The following is a 17282-nucleotide window of genomic DNA, read 5'->3' on the forward strand; positions in this document are numbered from 1 at the left end:
ATGACAAGTGGGTTGGTGGAGGGTTAGTGCCCCTCCCCAGAAAACAACTAACTAAAAATACAAACAAGAAGCCTCAGACCAGGACTGACTAAAAGGTAACGACTAAGGACTGAACAAAGGACATAGTACGGATGGCTACATGGAATGTAAGGGGTGCAAATGATAAGGTGAAAAAAAGAAAGGTTGTCCAGGTGCCTGAGGGTGCGAAAGTGGATGTATGTGGATTAACTAAGACTACAGTAAACCTTATCTAATTCGAACCCGAATGATTCGGAAATTGGCTAATTCAGATCTTTTTTGCCCACAATACAAATAATTTTAATTCGGATAGAAATTTGAATCAAGCAAGACAAGTCTGGAAAGGGTTCCAGTGATAAGTGGACGTGAACAGTTTTTGTAGTGACAAGTGTAATAATAAATATAATTTTTAAGAACTGTACAGTACCTTCGGTACAGTTAAGTGTACTGTACTCTACTACTGTGTTGCAAGACCATTATCAAAGTTTGACACTATTTTATTTATTGTACTGTGCACTCGTTGAGTATAAAGTAATAGTATACTGTACTCTTCAAAGTATTTGTGAAAAAGCCATGTTTTAGTGAGCGTGGGTGTGATTAGGGGTTAGAGGCAAGCATGAGCTCCAATAATTCACATTTTTGGATAATTCGACAGAGGGCTCCCCCCAGTTAATCCGAATTATAAAGGGTTTACTGTAAATGAGGGGTGAGAGTGTGAGAGAATGGAAGTGTGGATGGGGTATATGCACAAGAGTATGTGAGAATGAGAGAGCAAAAGAAGGAGTGTGTATTGTTGTGAGTAACAGATGGAAGGAGAATATAAGAGAGTATGGATCAGTTGGCTCGAGGATTGTGAGGGTAAGACTGAAAGTTGGACTACAAATGTGGGTGATTGTATGCGTGTATGCGCCAACGCAAGATCATGCAAGCAGAGTGAGAGAAGAGTTCTGGATAACTGTGGAAGCATGCAAGGAAAAGTTTGAAAGGAACGAGAGTGTTTTTGATTGGAGATATGAATGGAAAAGTAGGGAATGTGGAGGTGGATGGAGTAGTTGGTGAGTGGGGTGTGCCTGCAGAGATGGATGAGAATGGAAGTGCTTTAGTGGACATTTGTGCCGGGAGGGGGTTGGTGACAGCCAATACCCACTTCAGGCACAAAATGATCCATAAGTATATGTAGCGAGTGATGAGAAGGGTGGGTGGTGAACTGAATGAACAGAAGGCAATGACTGATTATGTGTGTGTGGATGAAAGGATGAGGTGTGTAATGGATGCAAGAGTATATGGAGGTTGGGAGAGTGGACTTTCTGACCACCACTTGGTGGTTGTCAGAATCAAGGTACAAATGAAATGGAAAAATAGAAGAAAGGAAGGACAGGAGGAAGGTAGTTCATACAAGGAGGGTGGAAAGGTTACAAGATGATGGAAAAAAGGCAGAATATAAGAGGGAAGTGGAGGAGCGATTGGGTAAATATGGATTGGAGCAGATGGGGGATGTGGAAGGTGTGTGCATGATATTCACAGAGATCTGTGCAGCATGTGAGGTGCTGTGTGGGGTGAAGAGAAGACAAAAGAGGGTACAGGGAACAGCATGGTGGAATGAAGGAGTGAGAGAGGCTGTGGCACAAAAGAAGAAGGCATATAGTGAGTGAATGAGAAACAGGGGCATGGAAGAAGTTGAGAGATGGAAGAATTATATGTAGAGAGGAAGAGAGAGGTGAAAAAATTAGTAAGAGAGAGTAAGAACAGAGTGGATGAGGAATTTGGAAGGAATCTGAGTGTAAAGTGGAAGGAATATAAGACAATGTTCTGGAAAGAGGTAAAGAGAGTTAGACATGGTGGCAAAGACGTTAGCTTGGGAGTGAAAGATAAAAATGGTAGACTACTATTGGAGAAGGGAGAAAAAGTGAGCAGATGGAGAGAACACTTTAATGAATTGTTGAATATAGAGAATGATAGTAATGCAAGTGTAAGTGTCTGGGAAATGGCTGGGAGACAGAGGAATGAGAGAAGAGAGGAAGAAATCAGTAAGAAGGAAGTTGTGGAAGCAATGAAGAACGTTAAAATGGGGAAAGCCCCATGAATTGATGGAGTGTGTGGTGAAATGCTGAAGCATGGGGGAGAGCTGTGATAGAATGGATGTGGAAGATGTGCAGATTGGCCTGTGAGAAAGGTAGAGTCACAGAGGATTGAAAGTCAGATATAATTATTCCCCTGTATGAAGGAAAAGGGGAAAAAGAAGTATGTGGTAATCATTGGGGCATTTGTCTTCTCACTGTAATAGGAAAAGTATATGGCAGGATACTTACTGACAGAGTTTGGGGAATAACAGAGGAATCAGTTGGAGAAGAACAGGGAGGTTTAAGGAGGGGAAGAGGTTGTGCAGATCAGATATTCATTCTTAGAGCTTTAGTGGAAAAGTTTCTAGAGAAGGGAAAGAATTTGTATGCGGCCTTCATGGATTTGGAGAAAGCATATGTCTGGGTAGACAGACATGGATTGTGGAAAGTATTAAGACTATATGGAGTAGATGGGAAGCTGCTGAAGGCCGTGAAGAGTATGTATTAAGGTGCTAAAGCTGCAGTGCGTGTCGATAGTGAACTGAGTGAATTTTTCTATTTGAAGGTTGGACTGAAACAGGGATGTGTTGTGCTTCATGGTTGTTCAATCTGTATATGGATACAAGGTTGGGCAGTGGAAGTTGGAGTGGCCCTAGTGAGAGAGGGCAGTGTTTGGAAACTCCCTGTACTGTTGTTTGCAGATGATACTGTGTTGTTAAGTGAAGACAAAGGGGAACTGCAAGGCTTGGTGCTTGAGTTTGGGAGTGTGTGTAAGAAACAGAATCTAAAGGTGAATGTAGAGAAGAGTAAGGTTATGGTCTTCGAGAGAAGTGAAGTCAGTGAATGTACTGCGAGGCTGGATGAGAAGGAAATGGAAAATGTAAGTGCGTTTAAGTACTTGGGCAGTGTGATGAGTAAGGATGGAAGTTTAGAGGGTGAACTGCTTGAAAAGGTACAACAAGGAAGACAGGTTGTTGGTTCCTTGAAAGCAGTGATAAGGAACAGGGAAGTGAGCATGGAAGTGAAAAAGTTACTACATGACAGTATTGCGATACCAACTCTAACGTATGGAAGTGAAGCCAGGACCTTGTTGGGGGGACAGATGTCAAGAGTGAGAGCAGTGGAAATGAGTTATTTGAGAGGAGCATGTGGAGTCACATGTGGTGTGGATGTAGATGTGATAAGAAGCATTAGGAGAAACACACTGAGGTGGTTTGGCCATGTGGAGAGGATGAAGAGTGAGAGACTGATGAGGAGAGTGTATGTGAGTGAGGTGGAGGGTGGGAGAGGGAGGGGGAGGCCAAGGATGAGATGTAGAGATGAAGTGGAGAAGTATATGAGGGAGGGGGGTGTGAGCTGGGAGCAGGGCAGTGAAATGGTGGGGGACAGGGTGACATAGAGATGACTTGTTTGTGGCCACCCCTTACGGGATTAAGGAGTCTGGCAATAGATAGATAGATAGAGTTTGGATTGGCTCTAGTAGATAGGTATATGTGAAGTTAGAGAGTGTCGTGAATTTTTTTGGCCCTATCTGATGGAGCCAGAATTTTGAGGGCTTAAATGGTGAGTGAATGGAAGCATGGCCCAATGAACTGGGCAAACTTTGGTTGTCTGGACGATGCTACTCCTCACCCCGCCTTAGGGTGAGAAAGGAGGTCCGGATGATGATGATGATGATGATGATGATGATGATGATGATGATGATGATGATGATAATGATTATGATGATGATGATGATGACGATGACGATAATGATGATGATGATGATGATGATGATGATGATAATGATGATGATAATGATGATGACGATGATTACTACCAACAAAATATTTATCATCACAATCATAATCTTGATGTTTTTTTCCCATCTAAGGATGAGCTGTGCTAGGTTTCTGAACTCAAGAACAGAAAGTGTGAGTAGAAGAAATCATTATCATCATCATCTGTACCTCTTCTCCCACCCTCGGGCAGGGTGAGGAGTAGCAACATCCAGACAGCCAAAGTTTGCCCAGTTCAATGGGCCACACTTCCATTCACTCATCATTCAAGTCCCCAGAATCCTGGCTCTATGTGATATGCCAAAAACATTCACCACATTCAGTAGCTTCATATGAACATATCCAACAGAGTCAATCCGGACGCTGTCATGTTAAAATGGGGTGACAAATCCCTGATCATGCACTTCTTCTCACAACATTCATCCATGCACCTTGATCTCTTGTCAGTCCCCTAGCCTCACCGAGCTCCATAGGTTATCTCTCTTCCTCACACACTCATCCACCATATTCCTCCACCTTCTCCTTGGCCAACCTCACCTCCTCCCTCCTTCAAATTCACTCAGATATTCTTTTTTCACCATTCTTTTGTTATTCACTCTCTCCACATGACCATACCATCTCAGTACACTCTCTTCGATTCTGGTCTCCACAGACTTCCTCACTCTGCATGTTTCATGAATCACCTTATTTCGTATCCTATCCACTCTCTGAACTCTACATGCATTCCTCAGCAGTTCCACCTCCACTGCTCTAACTCCTGACTTTTCATTTTCATACCACACCATAGTCTCACATCCACTTGTTAAAGTTGGCACTAACACTCCTACATGTAAGCCTCATGCAGCTGCAACATTCAAGCCTTTGTTTCTTATCAAGGCCTTCATAGCACCAGCTACTTTCCTTCCTTGTGTCACTCTACTTTCAACTTCTTTTGCACATTTTCCTCTCTTTTCTATCACTGTACTCTGGTACTTGAACTCTCTCACCAATTCCAGTCTCTCTCCATTCACTGTAACATCACACTGGGAGTCGCCTTCTCTCTCAATAACCATCACTTTACTCTTTTCTACATTTACTCTCAAGGCACGATGCTCTCAGACATCAACAAAACTCAGCACTAGTCTACCAAGTTCTTGTCCAGTACTTGCAAGTAGTACTGCATCATCAGCATATAACAAATTTGAGATATTCCATCCATCACCATTAATTACCAGTGCCATCCCTCTCTCCATTACTCGTGATTTTACTTCTTTCATCATCTCATCCATATACTGTATATATATTGAACAACCATGGGGACATCACACAACCTTGTTGCACACCCACACTGACTGTGAACCATTCACTTACATGCCCATTTACCCTTACACATTTCACTACCATCACAGAAACTCTTGACGGCATCTAGCAGCTTAACATCTACACCGTACAAGCACAAAACCTTCCACAATCCTTCTCTGTCTACTTTGTCATATGTCTTTTCCAGGTCCATGAATGCCATAATCACCTTATAGTCCTTCACACAAGCCTTCTCTACTATCTGTCTTACTGCAAATATTCAATCCACACATCCTCTGCCACCCCTAAAGCCCCCCTGTTCATCACTCACAAGGACTTCTGATATCTCTCTTACTTTCTCTATAACAATTCTTCCATATACCTTCCCTTCCACACTCAATAAACTTATGCCTCGATAATTCTTGCACTCATTTTTACTTTTGGTGGTAGGTGGTGGTGACGATCATCCACTCACTTGATGTAGTGCTGCCTACTTCTTCCTTAGCCTTTATTATTATTTTTCTGTGCCTGCCCTCCTCTCTTCCTATTCTCTCATCTTTCCTGTCACTTCTTATTGCTTTTCTTTCCTTTACAGGTGGCTTTACACTGAGTGACAAGCCAAATGGTTTCCTGTAAGCCAAGAAACCATTTACAACGCTGGGTGGTAACCATATAACCAAACCGTACGCGTACCCTATGTGTCAACAAGTGAGTTGGTGGTGGGTTAGTGCCTCTCCCCGTAAAATAAATAACTCAAAGTCAAATGGCCACCCCTTATGGGATTATGGCGTCTGGCAGTAGATAGATAGATAGATAGCCTTTTACTTTTGTACAGGGGTACACCCACAAAAAAAATATTCGTTACCCTTGTGGTGTGATACAATATGACATAAGGACCAAGGGTTCTGAAATACTACCAGTACCAAATGAACAGTTTCACTTTTACTAATCATTTCAGAGTTCATCACACCCAAAGGTACCAGTACTTTTTTTGGTGGGAACAATCCCAGTCTTTTTCCACTCTACTGGCAAAGTTTCACTCATCCATGCCTTCTTACATATCTCCAACATGCACTTCATTCTGCTCTCTCCACTACACTTAATCATCTCTGCATACACCTCATCAACCTCGGGTGCTTTCCTGTTTTTCAGTCGCTTCACAGCGTTCTTCACCTGTGCGAGCGTCACATTCCCTGGCACTGCATTCCTTCACTGCACACCCCCAAAACCAAGCATGTTTACAACTGCTCTGCTCTCTCTATTCCCATTCATCAGGCTTTCAGACTATTCTTTCCATCTGGTCCTTACTTCATCCCCATGGGTTAATAATCTACCACTTACATCTTTCACACTTTCACATTTCTTTCCACTGCCACTTCAACATTTCTGCACCTCTTTCCAGAATAACTTCCTATTTTCAGTGTAATTTGCATTCATTTTTCTTCCTAGATCATCATTTACCTCCTCCTATTTCCTCTTCACTAGTCACTTTATGTGCTTCTTGCTCTCAATATATTCAGTTCTTATTTCTATTGAACCCCTGTCCTGTAACAACTCTAGCTACTTCTTACTCTTCCTCTATTGCTCTCTTAACCTTCTCATCCCAACATGCTGCACCTTTCTTCTCCGTTGTTACTCTTGCCATACCACACATCGCTTTAGCATTCCTAACTAAGCAATCCCTATATGCATTCTCTCCAATTCACTGATTCCAACTCCTCCCGTGCTTTGGTCCTGTATTCATCTGCCCTTTCTTTGATCCTCAACTTCTCGACTTTCAGTATTTCTCCCTGACTGCTCCTCTCTCTCCTGGTCCACCTCACTCCTCTCAGCTTGATCTTACATACCACAGTCATATGATCTGACAGACATCCATTTTGTCTTGTCACAGCCCTCATATCAGCAACCATTCCCAGCATCGACCTCTCTACGAGCACATAATCAATCAGGCTCCTTTCAACACGATCCCTAGTCCCTCTATACCATGTACATTTATGTGCATATCTGTGTTTGAAATACAAGTTACAAATGCACAACCTCCTTTCCTGACACATATCCTTCAACTGCTTCCCATTATAATTTTCTCCGGGTACTCTATTACAACCCATTTTGTCATCCTCAGGGCCAGTGCCTATTCTTCCATTCATATCACCCATTACAATCACTTTATAGCTCCTAGAAACTTCTCCCACTGCTTCACCCAACTCATCCCAAAACCTGTCTTTCTCTCTCTCACTCCTGTCATCACACAGTGCATACGCTACAATCACTGCCACTTTCACTTTCTTAAACTTGAACTATATCCAGTATACCCATTATCCAGTCAAATTGGCCTGACACTCATCCATTCATCATTAAAGTCCACACAGACACAGCTCCATCTCACAGGCTCAGAGTTTATAAATTCATAATTAAAAATGTCCGCCAACTCAAGGCATCATGTGATCCTTGAGGTCCTTATTCTACAGCCCAGTCTGTCCACATACTGAATTAATGCAGCACTGGTTCAGGCAACAATCTAGTTATACCTTCACTACTCATTATGCCAAAGCTTCCTATGAAGTCCTATCTTGGTCTTAGTAGAGCTTCCATGAACTTGCCTTCCTCTGCAGCATCATTCAGTTTGGCTGCCATTTCAACCATTCTAGCAAATGTAGCCACCCTTACAGAGGCACAGTTAAGCCAAACAGCCAAGCATTACCTGCAAGTCTCTATACCCACCATTCCACAGCTTCTCATGCAATGCTGTCTTGGCCTTCGCTAAAGCTTCCGTGAACTTGCTTTCTTCTGCAGCATCATTCAGTTCTGCCGCCATCTCAACCATAACAGCAAGTGCAGCCACCCATAACGATGTGCAATAAGCTGAGGGGCCATGCATCACCCACGAGTCGTACGTCTGGTCTGCCTGTCCCTCATTTTCTATAAGACCATCACCATCACGGTCATAGGTAAAGCTTCGGTCCATTACAGCACGACACACAGGCCACATGTGAACCAGGTAGTCTGGGTCCTTGAAAAACCTACTGTCTCGGTACACCTGTGCCAGATGGAGCAAAGAATTAACAACTTTGATCCAATTACATATTTTACTATATATTTTGGTACTGAAGAGGGACACCTTCATGTGGTAGCACTGATATTACTGAGTAGTGAAGCTGACCAGTTATACAAATCTCTCTCAATTCCCTCCCTATTCCCCCACAAGAAGAATGGTGGACTAAGCAGGAAGGACAACTTCAGCCTGCAGTCCATCAGGTTCACGTTCAGTTGAGCTTTGAGTTGCTATTACAGTACCCTTGCGTCCAGTTCACGTTTGTCCAGTATTATTCTCGTCCAGTACGGTCGGCAAAAAAATAATTCATTACTGTAGTACGGATTTGTTGGACTAGTACAGATCGACTGCGCAAAGTGGGCCAAAACCAAAGAGTTCTTTTCTAGTATTGACATTCTGCATCCAGTACTATTACCCGCCTGGGTGCGGGAAGATGGTAAACACCGAGGAACATTTTGCTAGTAGTGCCGCGCCAGTTCAGTATGCCTTCCTCATGACTCACGTCGTGTGCCAGTCACATTGCAGTATTGCACTTCCCCCTGATGATGAAGACGACGATGTCAATGTGTGACTATTAGGGATTTATGAGGGAGGCTGAGGAAGAGAGTCCTCTTCAGGATTCTGAAGGCCCTCCTTCAGTGGGTCAGTAGGACCTCCTACAGCCCCTTCCCCCCCAAGCCCATCACCCCTCACCTTAAAGGTTGGTACAATCCTAGTTGTGTCAAAATATAATTAAGTTGAATTCAGGGGGGACTTTTTCAAGGTTTGTCCAACATTATTCATTTTTCCCCAAAGGTCTGTTGTTTGTCCAGTATGGATTTAGTCCAATACGGTAGTACTGTCTGACAAAAATACCATATTGGATGCGAGGGTACTGTACTATTAGCATTTCAACTACTACTACTACTACACAACTACTACCCGTACTACTAATGTTTATTTTAACCTTGCTATCTCAGGCAATTTTACTCAGGAAAGGTTTTATGAAGTGGAAGGGTTGACTACAGCTTTGGTTAACCCATACAACAAAATAATCTTTTCTGAATCCAGAACAAAAGTTAAAAAGAGGCAACATGATTGTGAAGGGGTAAAATGTATTCACAATTTAATATTCCATACATATAGCAGAGTAAGTCTGATTATAATGAAAGAAATGCATTCGGAAGCCAAATGCTAATCGCCTGTCAGAATATGCTGTTGGCCAAGTCCAAGATTTTGGCCATATCTTGATACCCTGAAGGTTTCATGTTGATAGCTCAAGCCGTTCATGAGATTTAATGGTGCCAAGGCAGGCGATAAAAACTAGTTGACCTTTGGCAGCCATTTTGGCAACCCTGACCTTGGCTCCGAGTGCCCATTTTTTAACTTGTCCAAGATTTTGGCCATATCTCGATACCCTGAAAGTTTCACGTCGACAGCTCAAGCTGTTCATGAGATATAATGGTGTAATGGTGCTAAAGGCGGGAAATACTGTAAAAACTAATTGACCTTTGGCAGCCATTTTGATGACCATAACAATGACCCCAAGTGCCAATTTTCGAAATCGTCCAAGATTTTGGCGATTTCCTGATACCCTGAAGGTTTTGTGTTGATAGTTCAAACCATTCATGAGATATAATGGTGCTAAAGGTGGGTGATAAAAACTAATTGATCTTTGGCAGCCATTTTGGTGATCTTGATGTTGATCTCAAGTGCCCATTTTCAAACTCAGCCAAGATTTTGGCCATATATTCATACCCTGAAGGTTTCATGTTGCTAACTGAAGTCATTCATGAGATATAATGGGCACTGATACACACACACACAGGGTCAGGAAAAAAACATTATCACTTCGCCTTCTAAAGGCGGGTAATAATAATGATCTTTACCGGTGATCATACAACTCTTTAGTCCGTCCAAACTGGTGAAATATTAATGGTATATCCTTGTTATACAAATGCTTGGTATACAACCATGCACTTATACAATCGGTAAAGAATTTAGGCCCGTTTTTGTTTTATGGTTCTTTTTTGTTTATACAGCAAACTCTCAACTATCCATTGCAATTCAGTCATGCCCTACGTCGAATAAAATGAAATGCCAGATATTGCACAGTAAACCCCCATTAGCTCAACATTCAGCATTGATCTGGATACTGTGTTACTATCAATCTCGACCCGCTACCCTATATACCTTCCCGTGGGTAAAAGATGAAAACTAAGCATAAAATACAAGAAAATAATGATACAGTACAGTAATACAGCGTCGGCTGCTTACTGCTTATCAGCTGGTTGATACACCTCAATGCCGCCTATTGCATAGAACCCCCTGTTAGGTCCCACTGCAGCGCTAGATGTTGCATAATTTTGCCGGATACTGCTTTAACAGAGCTGAGCCAGGAGCACCGGATATTGCAACAATGGATAACTGAGAGTTTACTGTAAGACAGATGTGATGCCCAATTTCTCCTTATATGATTACTACAATGCTAAATTCGTTATGCAATCAATCATCACACGATGTTTTCAAAAATGCATCCCACTCCTACGACGAGGATATGCTGTATTTAATTTGCAAGTATTTTTTGCTACCTTCAGACACTTTTACATGGCTTAAGAGAGACTTTCAAACAGGGTTGGTGATTTTTTTTTTTTTAACAAAAATTTATAAAATCAGATTTTTTTTTTTTTTTTAATATGATTTGATTTTTTTTACTTATTGGATTTTTCTGTTTATTATATAGCTAATATTTCAAAAGCGGTATACTGAATGCTGTTAACTTTGTGTCCTGTCTATTCACTGACGGTTCAGGCTGAAAGCCACTGCCCAGAATCCAGATACATACCTATTCAAGTCCTGTCTGTACATTAATGGGTGAGTTGCCAGTGGTAGTCAAGACAGCATTTTCTAAAGCTGATTATATCACCACACAGAAAATCTTAAGCTGATGTTATTATGACATGGTCTTAAGTGACCAAGCAGAGCCTAGTCATATGGCTTTGGTTTTTTATTTATGGCTCATTATTTCAGATGTAAAAATACTTAGTTACACAAATGTAATGATACCGGTATTTTTTCTGTCATACAATGTAGCAATTTCTAATGGTACCATTCTCCAAAATCTGCTAACTTATGCTTAAGTGTCTGAATAAATGAATGCCAATACAAAGTTATACATAACTTTTTATAAACCTTCACATTTTATTTTTGTTAACTTTTAGATAAATAAAAAAAAAATAAATAAAATAAAAAATCAATGATTTAATGACATGATTAAATCAATTTGATTTAATCAATGCCAACCCTACTTTCAAACTGGAGGGGTTGGATACAGCCTTTATAAACCCAATGTGTTCAAGAGACATTTCTTAAGTTGAATAGCATCATCTGAAATAGCAAGAACAAATGTCACTGGACTGAAGTGATTATGCCATAAAAGGCCTAACTGTTAATGTTTATAAAAGTGCCCAGAGCAAACAGAACAGTTCTTACCTGCAAAACAAATTTCAGATTAAGATCCTTCCAGAAACTTATGTCATGTATTTGGTAAGCATTTACCCGAACAAATGGTTCATCCTCTGAAAAAGTAAGAAGTAATTACTTATCAATAAAATTTTCTTTTTTAACACCAATAACTCTACATATATGACTGGAGCCCACAGTACCAACACCAAAAACACTACCAGGTTCCCAAACATATCACCAACTAAGCACGAATATCTACCATCTTTCATCATAATATGATATGGATATATCATGGACAGGTGTGATGTTACAGTATCAGAGGGAGCATTTGTCCTGTAATGCCACAGCCTAATGGAAAATGGAAAAACATGGAATAAAATGTAATAATGGAAGAACACAGACCAAACATAGGCATATCAACACAGAATAAACATACGCATATCAGCCATCCCATGAAGACAACAAATGTATACTGTAGTACTACAGTGCAATTTATACATACCCGGGTCCCCAACATCGTGAGGTACAGAGTTGGCCAGTTTGCGTACACCCTTATTACCACGGAAAAGGTGTGTCCGTGGAGTGAGGTCGGCTGAAGTGGTCCACTGGGCCATGTCATACTGTAATGACTTCTGCAGCTCTGGCCACAACAAGATCAATGCCCATGATGCATAGAAGTGCACATCGTACGTGTTGTACATGCGGTACTCGTGGCTTTCCAGATAGGCAAATCGGCCATACTCAATCCTAAAATGAAAAAAAAATTCTTGTTTAAAAAAAAAAGAAAAAAAAAAAGACAACCCTGGGCAAGATAAGCTAGGGTAAAAAGAACCAACCATGCATCATGAGATGGCAATGATGATGTGTATCTAACCTCTCTAGTTCAAAACGTTTACCTTAAGTGAAATAAAAATCAACAAGGAATAGCAAGAACTGAAAATGTCTCGAAGGTGAAAAAGAACTAACCGTGCATCATACGAAGGCAATGATGATATCACCTGCTCATCCAACTCTAGCCAGACAGACCCACCATCTGATATGAAGTACAGCTCATTGAACAGCGCACTCTTGAACCAGTCCGGCAAGGTTCTGAATGGAAACATTTGGTGGTCATTACTGATAATGTTTTTATGGTATTATTATTATTGTTGTTGTTATCTCCATTACAGTTACTGTTGCTGCCACTGTTATTATTAGCCTACTGCTCCTGCCACTGTCACTGTTATTATTTGCCTACTGATCCTGCCACTGTCACTGTTATTGATGTACTGAAAGTAGGATGAATATCAATCAGCCAAATAATGACATGCTTCCATTTAAAGGAATCCATATATTGAGGTTTGCCATGGGGTAGCAAGAATAAAATAGAAGAAATATCATCAAAGTGAAAGATTTATGTTAACAAAGATCTGGTTCTATCTTACTCATCGTGGAGAACAGGGTTCTGCCATGCATCAATCTGGTCCTCCCAGCTAGGGTAGTGGTGCAGTGCATAGGACGCCAGCTGCTGCCCCGCTTTCTGCTCCTCTTGGAACCATCGAGTATACCGTCTGGGGGGCACAATGCCATGTAATGTTGTTGTAATCAACGCCACCATCATCACTGTCAACATCACAGCTACCATCACTGTCACCACAACCATCACACCTACAACGGCCACCACCACTTTCACCACAGTTGCTACCATCACAACTGTAACAGCCACCATCACCATCATTACCACTACCACAATAACCATAACCACAACCATCCACACCTCTACTTTCATTGTTACACCACTAAAACCATCACCTCTACCATTCATCACCTCAACTACCACTATCCCACTATCACATTAACCACATACAGTACACCACCACCACCACCACCACCATACTCACCATCTAAATCCAGTTTCCTACATTTTAATAAGAAGTGCAGGATCAAGACACAAGAACAGGAAATTATCATGTATTACTGAGTGACTAATTCCTTGACAATGACAGGATTCTCCTAAGCTGACTATAATCAACAGGGGGTGGCCAACATGAGATAAGCCTCTTTCAAAGTACCAGATAAATGTAAATTATTGACTTAATTGTTACTGGCAAAAATAAAACACTAACTCAAAATCATGCAAGGCAGTATGACCTTAAAGACACAAATTATAAATATCCCCATAATGGAAATTACACTGTACAGTTACTGCACTACACAGAGGTAAAGGAACAGATGCCATGAGGTGCTTGGCCATAACTTAGGCCTTCAGGCTGTGATGGGTATTCACCCATTATCTTAGGACAGAATCACTGCATAAACCATGTTAGTGAGGCAACATATAAAACAATGCAATGCACATTTAAAGCAGCATTACAAGTATATAATACCAACACAAAAAATATGAAGCATGCAAGAGATCATAATGAATAATCTGAAAATACAATATGGGAATACAGTATACAGTACTTTAAAAGTAAATGTAAATTTCATGCACTACAGTGTAGGGCCTGCAAACAGTTTTACTACAATCCCATTACATTTCCACAATACTGACTTACCAGAACCCAAAGGACTAACAGCTGTTATCTCTTGTTTGCAATATGATGGTTATTGATACATACATACATACATACTCTAATCCTGTGTTTCCCCATGAGGAGCATAGGATGGATATAAACCAACACACGCTCAATCCGGTTGCAGCACCTTAATCACCCACTAATCCACCAGGTGCCATAATTTGGTTATATGGCTACCCCCCAGCATAGTAAATGTTTTCCTGGCATACAGGAACCATTTGGCTTGTCACTCTATGTAGTCACCCACTGACAGAAAGAAGAGGGAAGAAAGAAGGAAAGATGGACATAAGAGGAAAGAAGGGAGGAAGGAAGGAAGGAAGGAGAGAAGGGAGGGAGGGAGGGAGGAAGGAAGGAAGGAAAGAAGGATGGAAGGAAGTGAGGACAGGGCAGTCACCCGAAAGCTGCACTACATCGAGTGAGTGTATACAGAGCACCCCACTGATCTCTTTAATAATTTTAGGCTTCAACACCCTACCTCAGTTTACCATATCTTTCTCGCACATCACCAGACAACAAATAATACTTTATAGCACTGCAAAACAAATCAGGACTTCCTGGTAGGTGTGGATTCTGAAGACACTAGAAGACCAAATGAAGTTTCCCCATCCAGATGTCTCTAAAACAAAACTTAAGTAATGCAAGGATACTCTCTATGTTTGTTTGAATTTTCATGTCTCACCTGGTCAGAAGTAGTACAGTACAAATGCTCATGGGCCTTTGGGCCCCTCGCACTTGCTCCTGCAGAGGGCTCTCACGTTTATGTGCTGTTCTAGTGTAACGTTGTCACTTGGATTTTTTGCAGCTAACCAACTGATCATGTTACTTGCAGCTTCGGTAATGGAACCCAGTTTATTTCAGTTCTACCTCTGGGCAAAAAATTCTACGGAGATCCTATGCCGGGCTCCGGGAGCTGCATTTTTTTGTAAAAATGTGATCGTTCATTAAATATAGTAAAAGTTTTTCAATTGTGATGGGACCAAGTTTTTTCACATCAGCGAATTTTTTGCGATTTTTGTGCCAATTTTGGTGTGATTTGAATGTGTAGTTTTGGCTGCCCAAAATACACACACACACACGCCTACTGCTATGGTATAATAGATTAAAAAAAAAAAAGGGGGGGGGGAATTTCCAAAGATAAACAACCAACATCAATGTCATTATCTATTTCCTGTGTTCGTATGAGTTTAGGAGGTCTAATGGAAGGATCTCTGATTTATTTTGACATGAATCTGGGAAGAATAATGTCCCGTGTACAATCTCTCTCTCCGCTCCTGTATAATACTGTACATGGTACAATGTGAGGTTGCTTACAATCCAATATATTACCACTTCATTCTGACCTGTCATAAGTGCCTGGGATAGATTAAAAGCATCTACTGTACTTGCCCGAGTGCCGGGGAGTTATCTCATCCTCTTCAGGCCACAGTGGAGGCAACGGGACATTGATTACAAGATTGTGACAACGTGAGATAACTTTTTACCTGGTCCTGATGTAGTGGGTCGCTGCCTGGCTCTCACCTGAGAGACCCGGATTTGATTCCTGGCATAGTGGTAATATATTGGATGATTTTTCCTGTGTAAAGTACAGGTTTCTCTCTTCACTGCTTTCAATGCTACTTTCAATACGGTACAAGTAATAGATGCTGAGTTTTCTCTGGCCAGTAAGGCGACAAAAGAGTGATAATAAGAACATACTATGAATATATGACCAAAAACAATCACAGCAAGAATATACAGTAATTAGTTAATGTTCTGTATTACCTCTATAGTCAAATAAATCACAGCTGAAGACTGCTGTTGATGAGCTTTACAAAAGGCAATGTATATATACTGACCTTGTGTGTGTAACTTCTCTGCTCTTGAAGACAATCTGGGGCATGTCCCACACCAGCACCATCTCTACCAAGCCTGAGCTACACGCACTAATACTACACTTTCCACACACAGCAACAGCTCTCTCTTCACCCTTCCCTACAAAGCACAGCAAAGTAAATGTAAAAATATGAAACTCAAAAACACACAGATAGGACAAAACATACAATGATGTACAATTATATGCTGTTCCATTACAGCCATGATACATACAATGTGAATACTGTTAAATGGACTATCCTCTGTCCACTTTAACTTGGCCTAAAACTGCCAGCTCTCCATCTTGGATACTCAGCCGTAATAATAGATTAACAATAGAATATTATGCCAGTCATCAGGCAGTGCTACGGACAAGATGTAGCACCATAGTATTGTCTTATTTGTCACTGAACTACACGGAATAAAGCTGAAAAAGGATGAAAATTCTGCCAAGTTAAGGTGGATGTATTAAGTGCAATATAAGTTATTTGAGGACATGGACAAGAGACAATGCAGTTGTATTCACAGACATCTGCACATTCATAAAGCAGAATTTTGTAAAAAAAAATAAAAAATAAATAAAAAAAATAAAAATCCTGCAAAGTCCATGACACCACCTGCAGGACTTGACTTAATTAACTTCATGAATGGCTCCAGAAGCATTAACCCTTTCAATCCAATGAAATTTTTTTGCAGTTCACATTTGTAGCTATCAGACTATATCCATCAGTTGAAGAAAGTTGTAATTAACCCCTAAAGAGTGAAATGCCTCTCCTAAGATAAATAAATCTGTGTAATGGCACCATGAATTAAACATGATATTTAACTGGCAAACTTAATGAGAAAGAACATCCTAATGGCTGGCTAGTTATGAAAGCTCCTCAATAAACGAGAGAGAGAAAGCATATACAGTATTAACCTTTTGGGGATGTTTAGGTCAATGGCTGAGCTATCACAGTTTGGAATGTTTGTGGGTAGGAGACTGACCTATGGCCCTGACAGCACTAAACATAACAGTAACAGAAAAACTGCAAATACCTCTGGAAGATACATAATACTGTGTATTGGACACAGCCTTCTACCCAGCTTCAAAGATATGAAATATTGTGTATAGGACACAGACTTGTACCCAACTTAAAAGATATGTAATACTGTATATTATAGGACACAGCCTTCTATCCAACTTAAAGTATCTACCACCAGAAGTTCAAATTTCTATTTTGCATTAATATTTCTTAAACTA

At 40.8% G+C, this 17282-nt stretch overlaps 1 protein-coding gene across 1 annotated transcript in view; it reads right to left on the bottom strand.

Moving 5' to 3' along the window:
- LOC145401324 (non-lysosomal glucosylceramidase) overlaps positions 1-17282 on the bottom strand; it is a 39302-nt gene that overhangs the window by 3096 nt on the left and 18924 nt on the right. Inside the window, exons 8-13 of the mRNA XM_080273650.1 lie at positions 16024-16159; positions 13055-13180; positions 12597-12719; positions 12133-12377; positions 11658-11743; positions 7856-8171 (exon numbers count right to left, since the gene is read on the bottom strand). Of these exons, the coding sequence (XP_080129776.1) occupies positions 7856-8171; positions 11658-11743; positions 12133-12377; positions 12597-12719; positions 13055-13180; positions 16024-16159 (1032 nt within the window). The remainder of the gene's footprint in view (positions 1-7855; positions 8172-11657; positions 11744-12132; positions 12378-12596; positions 12720-13054; positions 13181-16023; positions 16160-17282) is intronic.

The sequence above is a fragment of the Coenobita brevimanus genome, chromosome 55 (assembly GCF_032717465.1).
Source record: "Coenobita brevimanus isolate Jiangsu-jjx chromosome 55, ASM3271746v2, whole genome shotgun sequence".
In the NCBI taxonomy this organism is placed as follows: domain Eukaryota; kingdom Metazoa; phylum Arthropoda; class Malacostraca; order Decapoda; family Coenobitidae; genus Coenobita; species Coenobita brevimanus.